The 26,082-nt window shown below is 34.5% G+C and overlaps 1 protein-coding gene across 1 annotated transcript; it reads right to left on the reverse strand.

The window, feature by feature from the left end:
* Positions 1-1,896: 1,896 nt before the first annotated feature.
* On the reverse strand, positions 1,897-26,082 carry LOC101245597 (mediator of RNA polymerase II transcription subunit 20a-like). The gene is made up of 5 exons (XM_004248818.1): positions 26,069-26,082; positions 25,833-25,975; positions 25,359-25,537; positions 25,154-25,243; positions 1,897-2,118 (listed from the first exon to the last, which is right to left on the reverse strand). The coding sequence occupies exons 1-5, from the start codon at positions 26,080-26,082 to the stop codon at positions 1,897-1,899; spliced, it is 648 nt and encodes a 215-aa protein (XP_004248866.1).

The following is a 26,082-nucleotide window of genomic DNA, read 5'->3' on the forward strand; positions in this document are numbered from 1 at the left end:
ATCATTTTGTGCAGGTGAATATTGTTTGTTGTGGTGAAAAGTTGAATAGAGATATGACGCTCAAAGACATTTAACTTAAATGGAAGTCACCCCTTCCCAATTCTGGAAAGTGAAAGATTAAATGGGAGTTGGAGGAGGCTATGACTCAGCTAGGATGCATTAGAAGCGAGAAGCTTCAAACTCCACCCAATAAATAACAAGTCTGTGGCTACTGAAATCATGGCTTAAAGAAGTGAACTACCTATATCACAATTGACTTAAAGACTAATAAGTAGACACTTTTTGACGTGCATAATAATAGTCTAGAGCAATTAGTACCTTAATTATCTGCTTTAATATCGGCAAACAACCTATGCTTTCAACTTGTATTGTCTAGTTTTCAACGAAATATTATGCTATAGACTTCTATATTAGCAATTTTTTCAGCATGCATCTTATAATAAATGGGGTTTCTAATTCTCACTAATTTGTTTTCCTTTAAAGGGAGATAGAAGTGAGACTATTTTACCTATCAGATTTTATTATAAGATTTAAGCATTTAATTAGTCTGAACAGGTCTTTAATCATTAAGATTTTTAACAAAGTCTTAGAATCATTAAGATGTATTCTTTTGTGGATAATACTCATTGTCACACTCACTAACCACGACCATTAATCACTTCTTTAAGCACAATGACGTGAAGTATCTTCCTGAAATTTAGCTCTGAATATGAATTTTTTTGTGAACTTGATGTACATATCTTGGTGTTATATAATTATTTGATTTTCCTTTTGTAGAACACAAGCTATTGTTTGCATTTCACCAAATAACATCTAACACTGAGTTTATCTCGTAAAAATCGATTTGTGTCCTATATTTTTAAATCTCATACTCATCACCATGTAAAGTGAAATGACCGATTTTGCAACATGAATGATTTAGACCTTAGGTCATCAAGTGCATATGTTATCATTAAGATTTTAGCATTTAATTAATCATTAAGTGTTGAACAAAGTATTAATATCTTGTGTAGATAATTTACCACTCTATCCACAATCACTAACGATCACCATTATCGTTATCAATCACTAAACACCTTTGTTATCACGACCACCATTGATAACCACACTTTATACAAGCTCATTCGAAGGCAAATATCGTTACACATTCTATCATATAGAATACTTACTGAACTCGAAGTTTGGTGCAAACTTATATTATACTTATTGGTTTCAACTTCTAATATATGTTTTGATAAATATACACTTTGAGTTCAAAAATGACCGTGAGCTAGATTTTCATCGTCTAGCTTCATATTACCTATCCTCTAGGAAAAGGCCTTGTAACATTATACATGTGGTGATTAGGAACATGGGTGGGGTTACAATGGTGTTTTATAACTTGTAACATTATACTTGGGTTGATCAGGAATACCGGGTTATAATGGTGCTTTATAACATGAAACATTATACTTGTAATGATTTGCTTTTAACAAAAAAATGAAATAAATGGAAAATGAGATTATGTGGAGTCATTATAAAAGATTATGTAACCAAACAATGTCACTAACAAAATTCCTCTCTAAATAAATTATCTACATGTTTTATTTTCCTTTATAAATAATATGAACATATATACCATATTTCCTTTTGAGCAAAAAAGTTTAATCTCCAAAGCTTAAAAGTCCATATAATCTGAAAGAACAATTCTTCAAACAAAACAAATAATTTAATTTCCATATCACCCACTAAAAAAGAAAAGGAATTACATTGATCTGAAATCATATAGTAGCTGCAAGATTGCTTACTATTGATGTGCATATCCCCAATTTATGTATGAAAATAACGAACTCATTTATGAAGCTAAGGAAAAATCTTATAAAGCCAAAAAATATTCTAATTTCTTGTTGGTTGGGCTTAATGAGCCGTCGTTGACATATGAGCCAAGATGCTAGCATATTGTACAACAGCATGTCGTGAAGTGTATTGATCAGATAGGCTATACTCTGAAAAATTTGGTTCAACATGCACAAAATGACCCGGTAATGATTTTTTCTCAAGAGTTTCCTTCAATATCTCAAAGAATTCACTCATTATACGATGTGATGTTTTCCATGAGGAAATTGAAAGATACTCCATCTACAAAAAAAAAACATCTCATTCCTTGTAGAATCAATAGTTTTTCTTAATCTATATTAGTCATTAAATGAATTTCTTAATAAAAATTCCCTATAATGGTACTATCTAGTTTACATATTTATTTATATTAATTAATAAGCCAATTAAAAAAAAGATGTTTTGAAGGATTAAACAAATCAAAACACTCATACACCGAATATGAATTGTTTATAGTAAAATATATTATATACTATCTTTATTTCATCTTATATAATACAATTCAATATTGGGAGTCAAATAATTTCTTTCAGAAGTTCTTTTCTACCCTGCATGCTTTTAATTACAAATTTCTGACTTAAGTTAAAAAAGAATTTAAACTATTTTCCAAATCACCTATCGCATTCGAAATATTACATTATTTTATGGTAATTAAAAGAATTTATTTGTGTAATAATCCTTTTATAAGTTTTCTTTTAATTCAGACCAGTGAAAGATCGATCGGGCAGGATGAAGTGCAGATCAACTAAAGTACGATCATTCAACTTCAAAATCATACAAAGTGACCTTTTGGATTAGCTTAATTAAAATTAATAATATGTAAATTTAAGTGTAAAAATTAATTTTATACATAAAGTGTTCCAATTATGAATAGAGGTAATGAAATCGATAATAAAAAATTGATGTGTTTGGCAAAAAATATTGTCAAGTCGTCCTACTATTAAAATGATTGAAAGACCCTAATAATGCCAAAAAGTTATACATTAAAACTAATCCTCTATACAAAAGAACAAATGGCATATACCAATTAAAGAAATTTGGTGAAGAGATTAAATATATGTTTTGTAATACCAAAGACAATAAATTGTTGAACCTTTTTTGTATGTGGAAAAATGTAGTAGACCTCAATTTCATGTTCGATAGAATATTAGATGTTTTACGTTCATTTTTTGGACTTACACGTTGATGAATGTTGTTTTATTATCAAGAACTTATTTGAAAGTGATGAACTACAAAGAGAATTCATCTTTTGTTATATTGAAAATGTTGTCATTGTTGCAATTGTTGTTAAAGGTAGATCAGAGGAAAGAGCATGCATATGACTAGAACTCGTTTCAATCAAAAGAACTTCAATCAAAATTTTAAAGTAGTGGTGACAAAATAATGTTCAAGCCATTCAATCCACTGAATTCATTCAAGTTTGGATGGATAAAATTTTTATCCATCTATTAGCTCAATTTTATTTCACCAACTCATTTCAGTTCATAAAAAAATGAATTGATATGTGGCTCAAATTAATTCACGAGTAATATTATTAAAATATTTTAAAAAATGACATTTCTTTAATTAATATGTTATATATAGTCATAATAAAGAAAAGTAATATTTTTATTATGAACTAAAAACATAAAAGAACAAGATAAAGGATTAAGTATTAGTGAGAATTAAGCGCGGGATAAGTTATTATCATCCACATTCTATCTCATTTTAGTCGTTCTATTTCAACTCAAATATCCTTTGAATAATCAATAATTCACATATTTATAAACTCGTCTTAATTACATTCGGAAGCTAGGGAAGTAACAAGTACTTGTTTCCAGTTCACGTGAACCCAATAGCTTTTGTGTTATGAACAAGCTCCATCCCAATGTTACACAACCAATTGTTTATTGGGCGGGAAGAAGCAATAGAACTGGAATGTAGCTCAAAAAGGTTGATTTGGGACCCAAGCCCAATCAACAACTGGTTAAAAAGGATTACGACTTAGAAAATGTATTCACTTTTGATAAAGCACCTAAATTGGGTGCTTTACTAATTTATATTGAATATGATATTCTTACATTGTAAAATTATTTCTATATTACAATTATTGAGGATAAATCTAGTTGAAACCAATAACATATCCGGTGTAGTCCACACGGTGAATCTAATGAGGGTATAGAATAAACAAGCTTTACCTCTACCTCAGAGTTCGAGATATATTAATATTGTTATCCATAAAAATAATATTAACTAAGAAAGGGTAAAAAAAAAAGGAAGGAAAATACAGAAAAGTGAGAATAGGAGATGTTTAGACCATGAAAATTTTTCACTTTTTTTGGGAATTCAACTCCGAGAAACACATTTGACCATAAAACTCACACTAAAATTTAACTTCAAGTAGAATTTCAAAATTTCTGAGAATTTGAAAAATAGCAAAAAGTTATTTTCACTTCAATAGTAGAGAACAAGGGCTTCAACATGACTCACTTGATCAATTGCAGAGAAAATTCCAAAAGCAAACATATACTTTTACTTTTTATCTACATTTCTTTGTCTTCCATATGGCATAAGATTTTTTGAAATGTTATCTAATCAAACATTCCTACTTTAATAATGACCCCAGTTCTTTTTTAGTTTTCATTGTCATAATACAAATTCTTCATTATTATTCTGTTTGTTAAGCTTTCCTTTAACAGAAAACTAGTGTCTCTCTCTCTTTATATATATATATAGCAGAGTTCATAATTAATTAATAATCAGATATGGAATTGTTATCTATTATTATGGAAAAGGTAACGGACTGCTTGATGCATCCAATTGCGCGAGGGATTGGGTATTTATTTTACTACAAGAGCAACATAAGATGTATGCATAAAAATTGTAAGAAGCTGAAGAATATCAAAATTAAGGTCCAGGAAAGAGCGGAAGTTGCCCGGATAAACTTACAACGCATTTCACACAATGGCGAAGCTTGGTTAACTAGTGCTGATACAACTACTGAACATGTGAAAACTGTAAGGCAAGGTACAACTGAGGTTGAAAGGGGTTGCTTTTATGGTTGGTGTCCAAACTTGAAGTCATGTTACTCGGTGAGTAGGAGAGCTAAGAAAATTACACTGGAGTTGATTCAACTGCAAAGTGAAGTGACCAGTCCAAATACTTTCTTCTTTGATCGTCCAGTTCAAAGTCATGAGGTATACCTAGTAACAGTGATGGGGTGTTTGACTCTAGAAAATTCCAAGAAGATGAGGTCATGGCAGCTTTGAAAGATGAGGGGGTCACTATGATTGGGATATGTGGTATGGGTGGTGTTGGTAAGACAAGACTGGCTAACAAAATCAGACAGAAGGCGAAGCAAGAAAGGATGTTCAATGATGTTATTATAGTAATTGTTAGTCAACAATCAGACCCTAAAAGAATTCACGGTGAGATCGCTAAAGGAGTCGGATTGACATTAAAAGGGGATGATATGTTGAGTCGTGGAGACCGGATGTGTACAAGGTTAGTGGATCAGAACAGTCACATTCTTATAATATATATGAGTGCCGTTATATTGATGGTACAAGCTTTTAACTTTAAACTCTCAAAAGTGTGGACCGTATCACCTAACAAAACTACTTGTTAAGAAAATAAGTGACTAAAACTATATTTTGATTAAATTACATTTATTATTTAATCTTAATTTAACACTACAAATTGTCTTCTATGTTAGGATCAAATCCACACACACACTTGATGAATGAAGAACACAAGAATTTTCGAGAGAGAGAGATGAAATATCTAGAGAGAGAAAGAAAGAAACCAATATTTCGTGGTGACACCCCGTGAGTAAACTTCCACGGAGATGGGTATATATATTAATAATTCAGAGTATTTTAGGATACAGAGAATAAATGGAGAATAAATAGTACAACCTAAAATTGAACCGCGTGAACATTAATATATGACAGTACATCAAATATTAATTAGGCTCCACAACCGTGATACAACCGGGTTGTTCACACTAAGAATTAGAGCATCCCCAATGTCTTCTGCTGAATTTACATAATTATTATCACCTCCCGATTTCTGATTTTGTTTCTTCTTTGGCTTGGTACAGCTCGTCCCAAAGTGCATTTTTTCTCCATTGTTCCAACAAGTCACGTTTGATCTGTTCAAACATTTTCCTCGATTCTTTGACTTTGATCGACCATGTTGATTTTGGCCTTTCGTCTTACTTCTCCCCCTTCAGTCAACGCTGAGAGCACTTCCCGATGAATCTCCCACTTCTCGTTTGCGAATACTTTTGCTAAGGACATCATAGATTTCATCAAACTTCAGTTTCTCAGATCCACGAGAACTGCTAATCGCAGCAACAACAGTATCCCAAGACTCGGGCAGAGATGACATCAAAATCAGCGCCTTAATTTCATCTTCAAAATTAATATCCACAGAACTAATTTGACTCACAATCATATTGAACTCATTTATATGATCATAAACAGATTCATTCTCAGACATCTGTAAATTGAATAATCTACGCATCAAATATAACTTGTTCATCGTCGATGGTTTTTCATACAGGTTGGACAGTGCCTTCAACAGATCAGACGTAGTCTTCTCCTTCACGATGTTGAACACCATATTTCTTGAAAAGTCAACCGGATCAACCCTAGAGCCTGGATATCCTTGATCTTCCACTTCTCCTCCGTCATGGATTCCGGCTTCACCCCGGTCAACGGTTTGTGAAGATCATTCTGGTACAGATAATCTTCTATCTGCATCTTCCAGAAACTAAAATTGGATCCATCAAACTTCTCGATTCAAAGTTTCAAACTATTCATCTTCAGTGATCGTGTTGAATCTCCTTAGCTATGATACCAGTTGTTAGGATCAAATCCACACACACACACTTGATGAATAAAGAACACAAGAACTTTCGAAAGAGAGATGAGAGATCTAGAGAGAGAGAAAGAAAGAAACTAATATTTCGTGGTAACACCCCGTGAGTAAACTTCCACGGCGAAGGGTATATATATCAATAATTCAGAGTATTTTAGGTTACAGAGAATAAATGGAGAAGAAATAGTACAACCTAAAATTGAACCGCGTGAACATTAATATATGACAGTACATCAAATATTAATCAGGCTCCACAACCTAACACTCTACTCACACACTCCATATAAATATCAAGCTCTTTGTATACGATTAATCCATTCTTTCTCAAGAAATTAAGAGATGGAAAAAACAAGTCTAGTTCTATTGCTTTGCTTCATATCTGTTATGGCCATGCCAATGGCTCAAGGTGTTGAATTAGGTTTCAAGGCTGTTGAAAAATGGTTCAAGAAACTTCCTCATGCAAAGCAAAAGGTAACTAATAAGAAGTAAAGCAGTCGTGTCAAGTAAATAACCCAACTAGTGAGGTTGGGATCGTTCCCACGAGGAAAATAGTTTAGACTTAACTTCAATATATTACTACTATTGTTCAGTCAATTACTTCCTTGGAAAGAAAAAATGATAAAAGGGGGCTTTTCTATTTCTAAGTAAATGAAAATAACTAGCGAAATTGAAAGAGACACTTAACAGCTACAAATGTTGGAGTTTAATCAATTAATGAAGGTAAGTAGGGTTTACGTGTTCCCCACAGGTTCATAACTTGATAATTCTAACTATAACAATTCTTTCCTAGTATCTTGCATGTAAAGTGATAAGTTATATATTTCTAAATCCTTGGTCCGGTATCTAGAATATTTGACTCCGCACCTTGGTCCGGCTACGTGAGTTGCTATACTAACTCTTTTCTTTACCTCATATTAAGCATCATATTCGATATTTGACTAAGTTATTACCTCGTACCAATCAATACTAGCCTATTAGATAGTATACACTAAATCTATGTTGACAATTCTTTTCCTATTATCTACCTCCTTGGTCCGGCAAGTAACATTAAGGTGAGTTCTAACGTTGGCCATCTGTTAAAAATACTTCTAAGCGAAAGAATTATCAACACATGCAAGACACTATTCTAGAATTGTTATTTTAGTTAGGGTTTACCTCATTATTTGCCTATGGTTCCCACAACCCTAGTTATGTAGTTTAGTTACTCATAGTCATAATTACAATATTCAAATATGTGATATAAGAATTCATGCAGTTACTACGATGAGAAAGAGTAAAATCCGAAAGTTCACTTGATTAATCAGCAAAAGTCACCAACAATCAATGATAAAAGTCTCAAGATAATCAATAATCTCTCAAAGAGTCTACAAAATAATCAAGAGTCTCACAATATTCAAAGGTCTAACAATGATCCAGAGTCTAACCTCAAAAACGAGGTTTTCGAAGTATTTATAGAAAATAAAAAACTAATTAAACAAGGACTCTATTAGCTGAAAATCTTTCAAAACGCGGGTGGATCGACGGACATTGCGACAGATCGTCGTGGTCACGACGGACTATCATGGACTCCGTCGTCCCATAATTAATGAAATTTCTTCTGCTGCTCTCTTCATCATCCTCGACAGCAGGTATGACGGATCGTTACGAGCACAACGGTCCGTCGAGGGTCTCATTTCCAAAACACTTGAACTCTTAGAATATGGGTACTAGGGCTACTTCTCTTATCTTCATGACAAACCTGCAGGACGGACCGTCATGGCTACGACGGTGTGTCACGTTTTCCGTAACCCCACACTTGGTCAGACTTCCCCATCTTCCTTTAGCAGCTGCACTACGCTGCCACCACGGACCGTCACAAGCTCCGTAGGTGGTCTGTTCTGCATTTCTTTGCTCAAAAACCTCCGCATTCATCTTTGGAAAAATTTTCTGCAAATAAGGAGAAACTTATATAAAAGATTAGCATAAAAAGGCTTTTGGACACACTAAATTTCAGGAAAAGCATTAATAATACCGTGAAACCACGGTATATCAGTAACACCCTATGAGTTAACTTCTACGGGGATGGGTGTATATATAAATAATTCAAAGTATTTTAGGTTACAGAGAATAAATGGAGAATAAATAGTACAACCTAATATTGAACCGCGTGAATATTAATATATGACAGTACATCAAATATTAATCAGGCTCCACCACCGAACACTCTACTCACACACTCCATATATATATCAAGCTCTTTGTATATGATTAATGCATTATTTCTCAAGAAATTAAGAGATGGAAAAAACAAGTCTAGTTCTATTGCTTTGCTTCGTATTTGTTATGGCCATGCCAATGGCTCAAGGTGTTGAATTAGGTTCCTAGGCTATTGAAAAATGGTTCAAGAAACTTCCTCATGCAAAGCAAAAGGTAACTAAATTTCATTTCTATTTTCACAACAAAGTTAGTGCGAAAATTCCAACTGCAGTCCAAATAGCCCAATCAAACATGACTGCCAAATACCCAACTTCCTTTGGATCTGTTACAATGATAGGCGACCCACTAACAGTCGGACCAGAGTCTAACTCAACAATAGTGGGTCGAGCCCAAGGGATTTATGGTTCAACTGATCAAGATAAGAGTGCCCTTCTCATGACCCTAAATTTTTGTGTTCACAACTGGAAAGTATAATGGGAGCACATTGAGTATTCTTGGCCGTAATGCATTTCAAAAGTACCGTGAAATGCCAATTGTTGGGGTTTTTTTTTGTTGGTTTAAGGAATCGCCAACAGAAGATTTATTGGTTCAATAGGACCAGTGGGATGTTGTTGTTGAGTATAATGTTATGGTTCTACATTACTCACATTAATTTATTATTTGAAGCTTTAATTTGCTTAATGTTGGTGTTCATTTGATGATATTGAATGGCACATTAACTTCTCAATTACTGAATAATCATTATGATGCAATAGGAAGTTAGTTGGCGGACGTTGAAGCCATCAATTTTCTACTCTTGATCTTCCCTTTATATAATATCAACAGAAATCATTTTCTATTGGGAGGTGGCGATGGACTCAACTTCTTTCTTCCTATTTTACTGTGAGCAAGCTTCTAATCATTTTATGAGATAATGCACAACTATCTCCTCAACTTATGCCCAAAATCTTAGAGACACACTTATACTATACTAAGGTCCTATTACCCCCTGAACATATTTTATTAATAATTCTCTACCCCTTTTCGGCCTACGTGGTACTATCTTGTGGGTCTTACGCTGGTTGACTTTTTTTTTCAAGTTAGTGCCACATAGGCTGAAAAGGAGTAGAAAATTACTTATAAAATAAGTGCATGGGGTAATAGGACCTTAGTACAGTATAAGTGTGTCTATAGGATTTCGGGCATAGGTTGAGGGGGTACTTGTGCATTTTCCCTAAATATGTATATAGGGAAACAATAATTTGGTCCTACAAAAAAATAATTTTTTTGCTTCTATTTCTGTTTTGCTTAAGTAGTAGAAATTTCTAACTTCTTCCAACAACCTCAAATCTAGATCCTAACATGTACCAAATTTGGATTAATAGATAGACACAAAAAGAGGAAATAAAGAGCAACCTCATGGCCTCACCTCATTAATCCATCAAGAACCCAACTCTTACGAAGACCAGCTCGAGGGAATCAATAACCCAAGTAACCCTCATTTCTAAACAATGTTCAACAAAATCTTACAAAGCTTTCAACACTCAGGTTTACGACCACAATATTCATAATCAGTATCCTTTAAAATGAACCCTAAGACACCTATTTAAAGTGTTAGGACTTGTTACATAAATGAGCCCAAAAGTGACCCTAAAATAGTCCAATGGTCAAGCCAAATCGGGCTCACCAAACAACTCAATGATCCGCCAAATGAGTTTGGCGATAGCCCTGCTCATTGGCTTCTCCTTGGATGGCTTGTTGCAACTTTCGGTGGTTTGGGGGTCAAAGGGTGATGTGCCGAATGTCCTCTACCCTCGCTGAATGGGAAACCTTTTTATGAATCTCATTGGATCAGTCGGCGATCCTGGAACCTCGCCAAAGGGGTTCAGCGAGTCGCCAAAGTGGCTGGCATCTCGCCCTAATGGAGAAACACTTACCTTTACTCCTCATTGACTCGTTGGACGTAACAAATCGAAATCCTTACTATATTAATAAGAGCACTAGAACATGATTACAACCTTCAGATTCAAAAAATTGAAATAATCAAACTATCGAATTACAATGGAAATATTGAAATAACGAGTAATTAAGGATAAAAGAAGAATGGAGATGAAGACTTAGATTCTAGAAGAGGAGGAGAAGACAAACATTTCTTCAATATTCATAAACCCTTCTTTCCAACTCTTTTTATTTTTAAACCAAATGCTAATGGGCCTGGATCCCAAATAAAACACTTCAATTATTTACTAGGCCCAATCTCATTTCTCAGTTTTGACTCATAGGCCCTTATAGAGCTAGCTTGGTTCACAACAATACACACCAATGTAACAAACCGGAATCCTCACTATATTAATAATAGCACTAGAATAGGATTGCAACCTTAAGATTTTAATTGAAATAAACTAACTACCAAATTACAATGGAAATATTGAAATGAAGAGTAACTAAAGATAGAAGAAGAATGGAAATGAGGACTTAGATTCTAGAAGAAGAAGAGATGACAAACATTTTCTTCAATATGCATAAACCCTTCTTTCCAACTCATTTTTTCTATAAACAAAATTATAATTGGGCCTGGATCCCAAATAAAACACTCCAATATTTTACTCGGCCCAATCTTGTTTTTCAGTTCTAACTCATAAACCCTAATAGAGCTATCTTGGTTCACAACAACACACCTGTCTCCAAAAAGAACCTCGTTCTCAAGGTTCGAGTCAGGATACATCATCCAGCAATATGGAGTATAATAAAATCGGCTAGAACAGGAAAAACTATGTAGGAACCATATCATAATTTGGTTGGCATCTTGGAAAAGTCTAGACATGGTTGCATAATTCTTGATTAGCTTTGGAACATGGCAGGGATGTTTAATAATTTGAAATATGTCCAAAAGAGAAATGCACCTAAACATATGACCCAAACTTATGGAAGCAATACTAGCAGTAACATAAGAGACCTTTGACATATTTTCTAACAGCAACCAACACATATGGCTAACAAGAGCTGCAATTCCCTTCGTACTCCATTTTGCCTTCATATTGGTTCCTTTATGATCAATTGAAATATTCACCTTCAAGAGCTGATGAATAGTGTTAGAAGCTAACCTTCCCCCAAACCTCTGCATTGAAACTGATATCAGCCAACAACCACACTCTCTCTGATTTGCGGTAAAAATCTTCGACATTACCAAATGGAGTTCATGTACAACCTGCCCTGCAACCATACACTTGTTCAAGAGGATAACAAAACTAATGGAGTATCTAAGCCATGATGTAATCTATGATGTGCAGTGCACTATATCATCTGAAGGACCCATAAAGTGTGTAGCCTGTAGTAGGGGACTCAACCTGAAATATTACCTTATATCCACTCCTAAATACAATCTCTTCCCACTCCAGTAACATTGTAGCAAGCACATTTATATAGTGAAGATTTAAAATTGATGTGTGCTTGGAGTTGGCCATATGTAAAACTGATGTGTGCTTGGAGTTGTCCGCCAAAACCTCATATTTAACATCATAATAATATCGATGTAAGACTAGTGTATATGCAATTGACAGACATATGAACAAATTTAGCAAGTACAAATTTACACACCATTGTAGTCCAGGATCTCACACTATATTCATAGAGTTTGAATACGTAATTAAGAATAACATGTCAGTACTTCTAAGCAATAATAGTTCCTTTGCATTGTATACTGTAAAACTTGTTAGAGCCCTGAACTCAAAATGTATTCCTGGATCCGAGGCAAAAGGATCACAATTGTTGGAGTGTTTAGAGTCAGAAAATCAGCAAGAAAAGCAAATGGAAATGGACTCAACTTATGTTGACCGTCAAATTCCTCAACAGATTTTCCATTTCAAGCTTCAAGATATACGTCAACATAATGCATCACACTTATTGGAATGGAAACCTCATCCTCTAAAGAAAAGTTACCAAGACTTAGAACTTCAACAATCTTTTTGCCCTGAAAAGATATTGTTATACTTTTACTAATCGTTGGATCACTATCTACCTCATTATGTATCATAGTAATTGTAGAGTGTAGAAATGCACGGTAAGAAATCGTGTTTGACCCCATCATCCAACCCAGAAAAATTACACTCTCAAGAGACAAAGTCAAACTGTCGTATATCCTGTGCGCACCTATACCAAACAAAAAAAATAATCAGAAGATTGCCCTCCTGCCCAGTATCAACCTAATTGAATCAGTTTAGAGCTTCACCATTAAGATAGAATGAAGGAAGACGTAACCAATAATTCTCGTCAAAGCCAATGAATGTGAAGTACTGCTCCGCCCGAAAAAGCCAGCCCTCTTGATTGCCGATGCCACAAAATTGTTCCAATATCACCGTTTCCATCAGATTACGAAAATGAAAGCACTAGTGTAACAAACCGAAATCCTCACTATATTAATAAGAGCACTAGATCATGATTACAACCTTAAGATTGTAATTGAAATAATCAAACTACTGGAAATATTGAAATAACAGGTAATTAAAGATAGAAGAAGAATAAAGATGAGGACTTAGATTCTAAAAGAAGAGGAGAAGACAAATATTTTCTTCAATATGCATAAAACCTTCTTTCCAACTCATTTTATCTTTAAAACATATGCTAATTTATCCTGGATCCCAAATACAACACTCCAATATTTTACTCGGCCCAATCTCATTTCTCAATTCTAAATCATAGGCCCTTGTAGAGCTAGCTTGGTTCACAACATTGAACCTCCCACACTCCAAGTTATCATCCATACAAGGTGGTTCACAGTTGGGAGCTCCTTTAAAGCGTATTTCCCAAGCCCACGAACCTCCATCCTTTAGAATAATCCATCAGTACGTTGAAATTTGTGAATGAATGGTTTGGGGGCAATCTGTATTGCATGAAAATGTGTGATTTCGCCTTTGAATCTTAGGTCATGAAATCCTACAAATTTAACTATAAAACATTATTATCAGTAAAGTTTTTACCTTCAAAATATGATTGTCGATTATGATACTCTGTTAAAGTCATATTCCTCAATTTTTTGAACTGACCACATGTGATTATAAAATAAATCTTGTCGTAACGAATGCTTTACATATTCCAACAATATTCAATAAAGTTCTTATTAGTGTGACTCATTATTCAGAAAACTTCATCATGTACAAATAAGTCAAGTTAACGTATTATACTCCCTCCATTTTAAAAAGAATGAACTGGATTAACTTGACACGAAGTTTAAGAAAATAAAGAAGACTTTTAAATCTTGTGGTCCTAAATTAAAGTTACGTGAAATGTACAAAACTGTCTTTTAATCTTGTGGCCTTAAACCTGCCACGTGGAAAGTTTAAATTAAAATGTTACCAAAAAAAGAAAGAGGACAATCTTTTTGATACAGACTAAAAAGAGTATTATGTTAGGTTCTTAATATAGCTTTACAATTGTTTTTCTGATTTATAAATTATTTTAAAAATGTCTTATTTTTATCTGTAGGATAAGATGGCAAACTTTGAACATAATTTGATGATTGCTTTGAATTGATTTGATGAAATAAATAGTTATGTGAATTGATTCAAATATATAGAATGTGCTAAAACGATTATTAGCATGTCTACCTTAACTAACTATGTTGGATTGGTTGGACACAAAATTTAAGAAATTAAGGATTTTTAAATAAAATAAATCGAGATGTATGTCATGCGGTCATAAACATAATGTGGAAAGTTCTAATTGAAGAAATATATATAAAATAACATCTAAACTATTTTTTTTAATTTCATACCTAAACTATTGAAAAAGTATTTATATTGAAAAATAATCACATGAACAAATAGTTTTCTGACTAAACTCGATTTATTATTTATATAATTCTTAAAATATATCTAATATTATTTGTAACAACTAATTTATCCTTGTTTTATCCTAATGACATCTTTGTATATGTAAGTTTAACAAGAATAAACAAAACGAAAAAGTGTATGGGAGGACAAGCACGAGAAATAGGTCAAGTGTTCTTTCCCTAAACAAAGAGTCGTAAATCGCATATATCAAATGCGTTTACTTAAAGCATAAATGCAATTACGTGCGACTATCACAATTCACAAATTAAGGAAATACAAGTCAATATAAAATATTACGTCACATAAATTAAAATTAAAATACACACCGTTTATAATTATAAGAAGTTGAACTTTCATATATAGCCACTCAAAAATAACCTAATTACTCTTCACAACTATAGTTTGATAATTACAATTTGTAACTACATGTTATAGGGAGGAGAGAGGCGAGCGAGATTGGAAGAGAGACAAGTGGGAGAGGGCAGGGAGTGGGAGAGAGGCGAATCGTGTATATATATTGGTTGGATAATTATATGTTATACATATGTATATGTATATGGCCGGCGATATTGGGAGAGGGAGAAGAAAGGCGAGCGAGAGGGGGTAGAGAAATGAATTGTATATGTATACCGGTCAGATAACTGTATATATATGTGTATATATATATATATATATATATATATATATATATATGCATTTGTATATATGTCAAGAGAGATTGAGAGAGGGAGAAGAGATACGAAAGAGATTGACAGAGATAGGAGAAAAGTGAGCGAGAGAGGGAAGAAAGGTAAATTGTATATGTATATCGGTTAAATAACTAGCTGACTTCAGGTAAAATTTTGGTTGTATGAATTTCATTTGAAATTACTGCATTTTTTTTAAAGATCATAGGTATAACAACAATAACAATAACATGCTAGTGAAACTTTACTCAGTGAGGTGTATGGAGGGTAGAGTGTACGTAGACCTTATCACTATCTCACCGAGCTTGATAAGTTTTTTCTAAAAGGCCCTCGCCTCAAGCACATCAAACTCAAGTAACAAGAAGAAGAAGGTAATGAAGAATCATTAAAAAAATATAAATTTAATGTGAGGATTTGAACTTTGTGATATTTATACGCATGGTTTAAGGCTTCAAGTTTAGATTCCTGTTGTTAGTTTTAGTATTCTATTTTATTATAATTTTAATTAATTTTTAACGAAATTTTTTTCAAAATGTCAATATTTTAATATTTAAGAGGGCTCATTAGCAACACTTAAAAATGACAGGATGTTTATCGCTACAAAAGTACTCTTAAAAATGACAGAATGTTTAAGTTAAAAATGCTAGATATATAGATTATCTTACATTTAGATCTATTCTTGATCCAAAAAATTTCAATACTTCTTCATTTTTTAATACATTATCTTAAAAAGGAGAAAAACTTCCAGTGTCCAATCTTTATAATTCATTAAAAGGAGCGAAAAAAGGAAGCTCATCTCTTTATATTGCGTTTACAGACATGATTTATTAAGTAATTATGAAATACCTTTGAGCATGGGCTTATAGAAGCAAAAGGTATTTTTCCATCCTCCTTCTTTAAAACCATTAATGCTCTCAACACATTTAGATACTTCTATCAATATTTGACTATTAATTGTTGTACCTGAATTTTGCTGCCAACACAAAACCCTAACAACTAAAAAAGTAACAAATTGTACACTTAAACATACACGTCAAAATCATTCAAAAATGTTATGTGTCTTGTGAATTCAAAATCATTACCATTTGATTGACATGTTGTCGATTGCAAGTACAATTTTCTTTTTCCTCTTAACAAAAAAATTGTTCAAAAAGAAAAAAAAGTTCTTGCTAATACAAGGAAAGATAAGAAAATGAATCTTAAAATCTTTATTTTATAGTTTGAAATTGTCTGAAAGCATAAAGTTTTATTTATAGTGGACAAGTGCCGTGAACAAAAATCAAAGTCATATTTGACTTTTGTTACTAAAGTTTCAACAAAGTTACCTTGTATAGTCAAACTTGATAGATAATAAAAATAGTATTTTTTTCCTTTAATATATTGTGGAATTAACAGGTTTTCCTAATTAACATCGAAAATAGACAGAGAAAATAATAAATATTCAATCTAAAATGTAGGTCAAGATTATATTTGTCTGAATGTATCTAGTCAATATTAATATATTTATTTCTCATAGTTAATATGCCTTTTCTCTAAGAAAAAAATTTATGCTTTGAAGGATGAAAAAATCGTCAAAGATTTCACGAATGAATATGAATTATTTTTATTAAAATAAAGTTTGTACAATACTTGTTTCATTTAATATGATTTAATATTTTTTTTGTGTTTTTTAAGTAATTCAAAAAGTTTCTTATTCCTTGTAGAGTCAATAGTTTTTCTTAATCTATATTTGTCCTTAAATGTATTTCTTAATAAAAATTCCCTAGAATGGTGCTATCTGGTGTACATATTTATTTTTATTAATTAATAATCCAATTTTTTTTTAAAAAAAAGATGTTTTGAAGGATTAAACAAATCAAAACACTCATACACCGAATATGAATTGTTTACAGTAAAATATAATATATACTATCTTTATTTCATCTTATACAATACAATTCAATATTGGGAGCTAAATAATTTCTTTCAAAAGTTCTTATCTACCTTGCATGCTTTTAATTACTAGACCCGAAGAAAGAGAACCTTCAACACAACAAAACCAAGCTTTGGATGAAAAACAGAAAGAGCTTTCCTCTTTCTAGTTTAAACTTGTACCACAGGGAGGCAAGTAAGTACCAATATACCAGGCACATCGCTCCAAAGGTTGTTGTCTCATTGATTTTACATAAATTTTTTCTTTTACTCTTTGCAAGAAGGGACTTATATTCCCTCCCCTTGACAGGCCCAATATCTATCTCAAGTATGTTTTTGCACATGCAACATTGATTTGTCCCCTATATTTTTAAAACTCATGCTCATCACAATATAAAATGTAATGAGTGATTTTACATCATTTGCAGGGATAGTAACATTACTGTAACTTTAGTTGAACGAAGTTCATTGAACAAAAGCTAAATTTGAATGATCATGCTAAGGTGATAATTTTATATGCTAAATTCTACCTTTCTTTGAAGTAGTTCGTCATATAAAATTAAGGAATTGGGATTTTTAAAATTTTCCCTCTTATTTGAATAAATATATTAATTCTTACTTAACAAAGATAAAGGAACTTAAACAGTTGATGATCTCTCGGATTAAAAAATGAACAACTATAAATAGCTAAGACAGTGAAACAAATTTTTATTTTATACTACATGAAGTTATGTTGAAAATATAACTACAGTACTGCTTTGCCATTGAATCGTCCTTATATCATTTTGTGCTGGTGAATATTGTTTGATGTGGTAAAAAGTTGAATAGAGATATAAAGCTCAAAGACATTCAACTTAGATGGAAGTCGCACATTCCCAATTCAGGAAAGTGAAAGACTAAATGGGAGTTGGAGGAGCCTATGACTCAGTTAGGATGCATCAGAAGTGAGAAGCTTCAAACTCCACCCAATAAATAACAAGTGTGTGGCTACTGAAATTATGGCTTTAAAGAAGTGAACTACCTATATCACAACAGACTCAAAGACTAATCAGTAGACACTTTTTGACGTGCATAATAATAGTCCCAGAGCTTTTATTAACTTAATTCCCTGATTTATTATCGGCAAACAATCTATGCTTTCGACTTGTATTGTCTAGTTTCCAATGAAATATTATGCTATAGACTTCTATAATAGCAATTTTTTCAGCATGCATCTTATAATAAATGGGGTTTTCTGATTCTCACTAGTTTGTATTCCTTTAAAGGGAGATGGAAGTGAGACTATTTTACCTATCAGATTTTATCAGAAAATTTAAGCATTTAATTAGTCTGAACATGTCTTTAATCATTAAAATCTTGAACAAAGACTTAGAATCATTAATATGTATTCTTTTGTGGATAACATTCATTGTCACACTCACCAACCACGACCATTAATCACTTTTTTCATCACAATGACGCGAAGCATCTTCCTAAAATTTAACTCTGAATATGAAATTTTTTGTGAAATTGAGACTTTGTACATATCTTGGTATTACATAATTATATGATTTTCCTTTTGTGGAACACAAGCTATTGTTTGCATTTCACCAATTAACATCTAACACTGAGTTTATCTCGTCAATATTGATTTGTCTTCTATATTTTTAAATCTCATACTCATTACCATGTAAAGTGAAATGACCGATTTTGCAACTTGAATTTGAATGATTTAGACCTTAGGTCATCAAGTGCATAAGTTATCATTAAAATTTAAGCATTTAATTAATCATTAAGTGTTGAACAAAGTATTAATATCTTGTCTAGATAATTTACCACTCTATACACAATCACTAACCATCACCATTATCGTTATCAATCACCAAACACCTTCATTACCATGACCACCGTTGATAACCACACTTTATACAAGCTCATTCGAAGGCAAATATCGTTACACATTCAATCATATACAATATTTACTGAACTCGATGTTTGGTGCAAACTTATATTATACTTATTGGTCTCAACATCTACTATATGTTTTGATAAATATACACTTTGAGTTCAAAAATGATCGTGAGCTAGATTTGCATCGTCTAGCTTCATATTACCTATACTCTAAGAAGAGGCCTTGTAACATTATACATGTGGTGATTAGGAATATGGGTGGGGTTACAACGGTGTTTTATAACTTGTAACATTACACTTAGGGTGATCAGGAATACAGGGTTACAATGGTGCTTTATAACTTGAAACATTACACTTGTGGTGATTTGCTTTTCACAAAAAAATGAAATAAATGGAAAATGAGATTATGTTGAGTCATGATAAAAGTTTATGTAGCCAAACAATTGAACTAACAAAATTCCTCTCTAAAAAAATTATCTACATGCTTTATTTTCCTTTATAAATAATATTAACATATATACCATATTTCCTTTTGAGCAAAAAAGTTTAATCTCAGAAGCTTAAAAGTCCATATAATCCTAAAAAACAATTCTTCAAACAATAGAAATCGTTTAATTCCATAACACCCACTAAAAAGGAAAAGGAATTACATCGATCTTAAATCATATATTAGCTTCAAGATTGCTTACTATTAATGTGCATATTCCCAATTTATTTATGAAAAGAACCAACTCATTTATTAAGCTAAGGAAAAATCTTATAAAGTCAACAAATATTCTAATTTCTTGTTGGTTGGGATTATTGAGCCATTGTTGACATTTGAGCCAAGATGCTAGCATATTGTACAATAGTATGCCGTGAAGTGTATACAATGTTGTTGTATTGGGCCCTTAATTTTCTGTTGATTCTGTATGTTGGGCCCAAGCCTGTTAGGGCGTAGCTTAGCACTATATATAGACGCTATGGGAAACCCTATTCTGTAATTCTGTTTTTGCCTCTCCATAATAAAACTGCTCCCTCTCTTCCCGTGGACGTAGCCAATTTATTGGTGAACCACGTAAATCTGTTGTCTTGTTTTTCGCGTTTACATTTTCTCGTATTATCTCAAATTCCGCACAACAAATTGGTATCAGAGCCTCTCGGTTAATCGGTGTTCTTGGAGAATTCGAGATGTCTGCTTTGAACGTGAAAATCGACAAATTCACAGGGAGGAACAGTTTCAGTTTATGGAAGATCAAGATGCGGGCTTTGTTGAAACAGCAAGGCTTCTGGGCGCCGTTGTCGAAAGACAAGAACGCCGTCGTTACTCCTGAGATGGCGATTCTGGAGGAAAAGGCGCACTCGACGATCATGCTGTGTCTCGCGGATGACGTCATCACGGATGTCTCGGATGAAGAGACTGCTGCTGGTCTGTGGTTGAAGTTGGAGAGTTTGTACATGACAAAATCTCTAACCAACAAGCTGCTTCTGAAACAACGTCTATTCGGTTTACGAATGACTGAAGGTACACAACTCAGGGAACACTTAGAGCAATTGAATACTTTGCTATTAGAATTGCGTAATATCGATGTGAAGATCGAGGATGAAGATGCTGCCCTGATTCTGTTAGTATCTCTCCCAATGTTGTTTGAGAATTTTGTTCAATCGTTCATTGTTGGAAAAGATACTATGTCACTGGAAGAAGTTAGATCGGCCCTTCATAGCAGGGAATTACGGCATAAGGCTAACGGCACAAGTACGGACATACAGCCTTCCGGTCTGTTCACCAGTAGTGGAAAGGGAAGGAAAAACGGCGGAAAGAAAAATAAGCCGATGTCGAAGGGTGCAAAGCCGGATGATGTTTGTAATTACTGCAAGGAGAAGGGACATTGGAAATTTGGTTGTCCAAAGAAGAAGAAGCAATCGGAAAAACAATCAGTGTCTGCTGCTGTTGCTGAAGAAGACACCAATTCTGAAGAAGATATTGCCCTAGTCGCGGATGAGCACACTCATCATTTAGATGTGTGGGTTCTCGATTCTGGGGCATCCTATCACATCTGTCCTAGGAGAGAGTGGTTCACGACTTATGAGCAGGTAGACGGAGGTAGCATCTCGATGGCCAACAGTTCTGTCTGCAAGGTGGTTGGGACAGGCTCGATCAAGATAAGGACACATGACGGTAGCTTCTGCACATTGAACAAGGTCAGGCACGTTCCATTGATGACGAAAAATCTGATATCTCTCAGTCTTTTGGACAGCAAGGGATTCAGCTGGTCGGGAAAAGATGGAGTCTTGCGGGTCTGGAAGGGTTCAAATTTGATTCTAAAAGGTGTCATGCGTGGTACTTTGTATTTTCTACAAGGTTCCACGGTTACAGGTTCAGCCCATGTTGCATCGTCAGAATTTCACCAGAAGGATATGACTAAGTTATGGCACATGAGACTTGGTCATATGGGTGAAAGAGGGATGCAAATTCTGTCAAAGGAGGATTTACTTGCTGGTCATAAGGTTAAGAGCCTAGAGTTTTGTGAACATTGTGTTTTTGGAAAACTACATCGCAACAAGTTTCCAAAGGCCATTCATAGAACAAAAGGCACACTTGATTATATCCATTCTGATTGCTGGGGTCCATGCCGTGTTGAGTCTTTGGGAGGCTGCAGATTTTTTGTGTCCATTATTGATGACTACTCAAGGATGACTTGGGTGTACATGATAAAGCATAAAAGTGAAGCCTTCCAGAAGTTCAAGGAGTGGAAAATTTTGATGGAAAATCAAACAGGGAAGAAGATCAAGAGGTTGCGAACTAATAATGGGCTGGAATTCTGTTGGTCTGAATTTGATCAATTCTGTAAGGATGAAGGGATTGCTCGACATCGTACAGTCAGAAATACACCACAGCAGAACGGTGTAGCTGAGCGGATAAATCAAACACTTCTGGAGAGAGCAAGGTGCATGCTCTCTAATGCTGGGCTAGATAGAAGATTCTGGGCAGAAGCGGTTAGTACAACTTGCTACTTGATTAACCGCGGACCACATACAGGCATATAGTGCAAGACACCTATGGAGATGTGGTCAGGAAAAGCTGCTGATTATTCAAATCTGAAAGCTTTTGGTTGTACGGCTTACTATCACGTCAGTGAAGGTAAGTTAGAACCAAGAGCTAAAAAGGGAGTATTTGTGGGCTACGCAGATGGAGTGAAAGGTTTCAGAATCTGGTCTCCAGCAGAAAAGAGGGTTATTATGAGCAGGAACGTTGTCTTTGATGAAAGTTCTCTGCTTAGAACCATTGTGAAGCCTACAACTACGTCAGAAACTGGGAGTCTTGACAAACAGGTGGAGTTTCAAGTCATTCAGAACGAGAGCGATTTAAAGGAACCTGAAGAGGAGGATCAAGAGCCACAGACAGAAACTGATATTCCAGAATCTATGCCATCAGATATCCATCAGAGTATAGCTCAAGATCGGCCAAGGAGGGTTCGGCCACCTACGAGGTATGGTTTTGAGGACATGGTGGGTTATGCACTACAGGTTGCTGAAGAGGTAGATACATCTGAGCCGTCTACTTACAAAGAAGTCATTTTAAGTTCTGATTCTGAAAAATGGTTTGCTGCTATGGGAGATGAGATGGAGTCCCTACACAAGAATCAGACATGGGATCTGGTCATACAGCCTTCGGGGAGAAAGATTATTACTTGCAAATGGGTTTTCAAGAAGAAGGAAGGGATATCACCAGCAGAAGGAGTCAAGTATAAAGCCAGGGTTATTGCCAGAGGTTTCAACCAAAGAGAGGGAGTGGACTACAATGAGATCTTCTCACCAGTGGTCAGACATACTTCCATCCGAGTGTTACTAGCGATAGTTGCACATCAGAATCTGGAGCTTGAACAACTTGATGTGAAGACAGCGTTTCTACATGGAGAGTTGGAGGAAGAGATATACATGACTCAGCCGGATGGTTTCCAAGTTCCAGGGAAGGAAAATCACGTCTACAAGTTGAAGAAGTCCTTATATGGACTTAAGCAGTCCCCAAGGCAGTGGTATAAAAGGTTTGACAGCTATATGGTGAAGTTGGGCTATACTCGGAGCTCATATGATTGTTGTGTCTACTACAATAGGCTCAATGATGATTCATTCATCTATCTGGTGCTTTATGTAGATGATATGTTGATAGCTGCAAAGAAGAAGTATGACATTCAGAAGCTGAAGGGTTTACTTAGTGCTGAGTTTGAGATGAAGGATTTGGGAGCCGCTCGGAAGATATTAGGGATGGAGATCATTAGAGACAGAGAGAGAAGGAAAGTTTTCTTGTCACAGAGAAGCTACATTCAGAAGGTCTTGGCGAGGTTTGGCATGTCTTCATCTAAGCCCATTGATACCCCCAGTGCTGCCAATATCCATCTCACTGCCATGTTCACTCCACAGTCAGAAGAAGAGAAGGAGTATATGTCACGCGTCCCTTATGCCAGTGCCGTAGGAAGTTTGATGTATGCTATGGTCTGTACAAGGCCAGATTTAGCACATGAAGTCAGTGTAGTGAGCAGATTCATGGGACAACCAGGGAGAGAACATCGGCAGGCTGTGAAGAGAATTTTCCGGTACCTTAGAGGTACATCTGACGTTGGTCTCATTTATGGAGGTGATACTCAGTGCTTGGTTACTGGCTATTCTGATTCAGACTATGCTGGAGATGTTGACACAAGAAGATCGATGACTGGCTATGTGTTTACCCTTGGAGGATCTGTCGTCAGTTGGAAGGCAACTTTGCAACCTACAGTGACTTTGTCTACTACGGAAGCGGAGTACATGGCCTAGACAGAGGCTGCAAAAGAAGGGATTTGGTTGAAAGGGCTGGTTAGTGATCTTGGTCTGCATCATGATAAGGCTACGGTGTATTGTGACAGTTTGAGCGCAATTTGTCTAGCCAAGGATCAAGTCCATCATGAGAGAACCAAGCATATTGACGTAAGGTATCATTTTCTGAGAAGTGAGAAGAGAATCAAGGTGAAGAAAGTAGGAACTACTGATAATCCTGCTGATATGTTCACAAAGCCGGTTCCACAGAGCAAGTTTCAACACTGTTTGGACTTGCTCAACATCAGAAGCTGTTAATTGCCCTGCGGGGCAACTCTGAGGAAGAGGGGGAGGCCTGGCACTATCATAGTGCGTCTGAAGAATCTGTTCGGAGAATTCAAGTCAAGGTGGAGATTTGTTGAATGCCTTGAATCGGACCCGCTACAAACAGAAAGGACGGGGGTCTCGCTGACCGGTCAGCGAGTCAGGGGGTCCAGGGGGGTGACGCGCCCCCTGGCCTGGGGGCCCGACGGTATACAATGTTGTTGTATTGGGCCCTTAATTTTCTGTTGATTCTGTATGTTGGGCCCAAGCCTGTTAGGGCGTAGCTTAGCACTATATATAGACGCTATGGGAAACCCTATTCTGTAATTCTGTTTTTGCCTCTCCATAATAAAACTGCTCCCTCTCTTCCCGTGGGCGTAGCCAATTTATTGGTGAACCACGTAAATCTGTTGTCTTGTTTTTCGCGTTTATAGTTTCTCGTATTATCTCAAATTCCACACAACAATCAGAGAGGCCAAACTCTGAAAAATTTTGTTCAGCATGTACAAAATGATCTGGTAATGATTTTTTCCCAAGAGTTTCCTTCAATATCTCGAAGAATTCACTCATAATCAGGTGTGATGTTTTCCATGAGGAAATCGCAAGATACTCCATCTACAACAAAAACAAACATCTTATGAGGCAAGTATTCTCATAAAAATAATTGTTTTTTTTAATTAGGTAAAGTACAATAATTGAATTCCTCTCCGTGAAGTGTAAAAAAACATAATATTTTACCACATAACTTTTTCTTTTAAATTTTTAAAAAACGTTTAGCTATATCACAAAAAGCTTCAACTGAGAATAAAATCTCTAAAAGTATTTGCATACCTCCATAACTATTCCCCTCAAGTTCTCAGAAGTCATTGGAACAACTTTGCCTACTCGCACTCGGAAGTTACCAAGTCGATAGTGAAACCCCTATATAATAAAAATATTTTAATGAGTATTTATGAAGAAAAGATTTTGATGGTGTTATATAAGTATATCATCCTCAATACAAACAATAATTTGCAGATCTCAATATAATACAAACCTCACAATTAAGTGCAAACTTTATTCTGTAAGATTGTAAGTTCTCCATTATCGTTTGCATTGATGATTCTGCTTCCACAATCAGTCTTTTCCTACTAAGTGCCATGTAAAACTTGTTGGGTTGTTCTTGAAGTGAAGCCCCAAAAAAATGTTGGGGAAATTCTGATGCATTTGCTTGTTCTAGTAAAAGGAAAAAAAATCATCAACAATCAAATATCGTATATCACTACAAAAGTACTCTTAAAAATGGCAGGATGTTTAAGTTAAAACTGCTAGATATATAGATTATCTTACATTTAGATATATTCTTGATGCAAAAAATTTCAATACTTCTTCATTTTTTAATACATTATCTTACAAAGGAGAAAAACTTCTCAAGTCCAATCTTCATAATTCATTAAAAGGAGAGAAAAAGGGAAGCTCAGCTCTTTATATTTCGTTTACAGACATGATTTATTAAGTAATGATGAAATACCTTTGAGCATGGGCTTATAGAAGCAAAAGGTATTTTTCCATCCTCCTTCTTTAACACCATTAATGCTTTCAACACATTCAGATACTTCTATCAGTATTTGACTATTTATTGTTGTACCTGCATTTGGCTGCCAACACAAAACCCTAACAACAAACAAAGTAACAAATTGTACACTTAAACATACACATCAAAACCATTCAAAAATGTTATGTTTCTAGTGAATTCAAAATCATTACCATTTGACTGGCAT

The sequence above is a fragment of the Solanum lycopersicum genome, chromosome 10, assembly GCF_036512215.1.
Source record: "Solanum lycopersicum chromosome 10, SLM_r2.1".
Lineage (NCBI taxonomy): Eukaryota > Viridiplantae > Streptophyta > Magnoliopsida > Solanales > Solanaceae > Solanum > Solanum lycopersicum.

Coding starts and splice junctions, on each gene's coding strand:
- LOC101245597 (XM_004248818.1), bottom strand. Junction 25,538..25,832: donor CTATAAGCCCATGCTCAAAG/GTATTTCATCAT, acceptor TCCTTTTACTAG/AACAAGCAAATGCATCAGAA. Junction 25,244..25,358: donor AGTTTGCACTTAATTGTGAG/GTTTGTATTATA, acceptor TTTATTATATAG/GGGTTTCACTATCGACTTGG.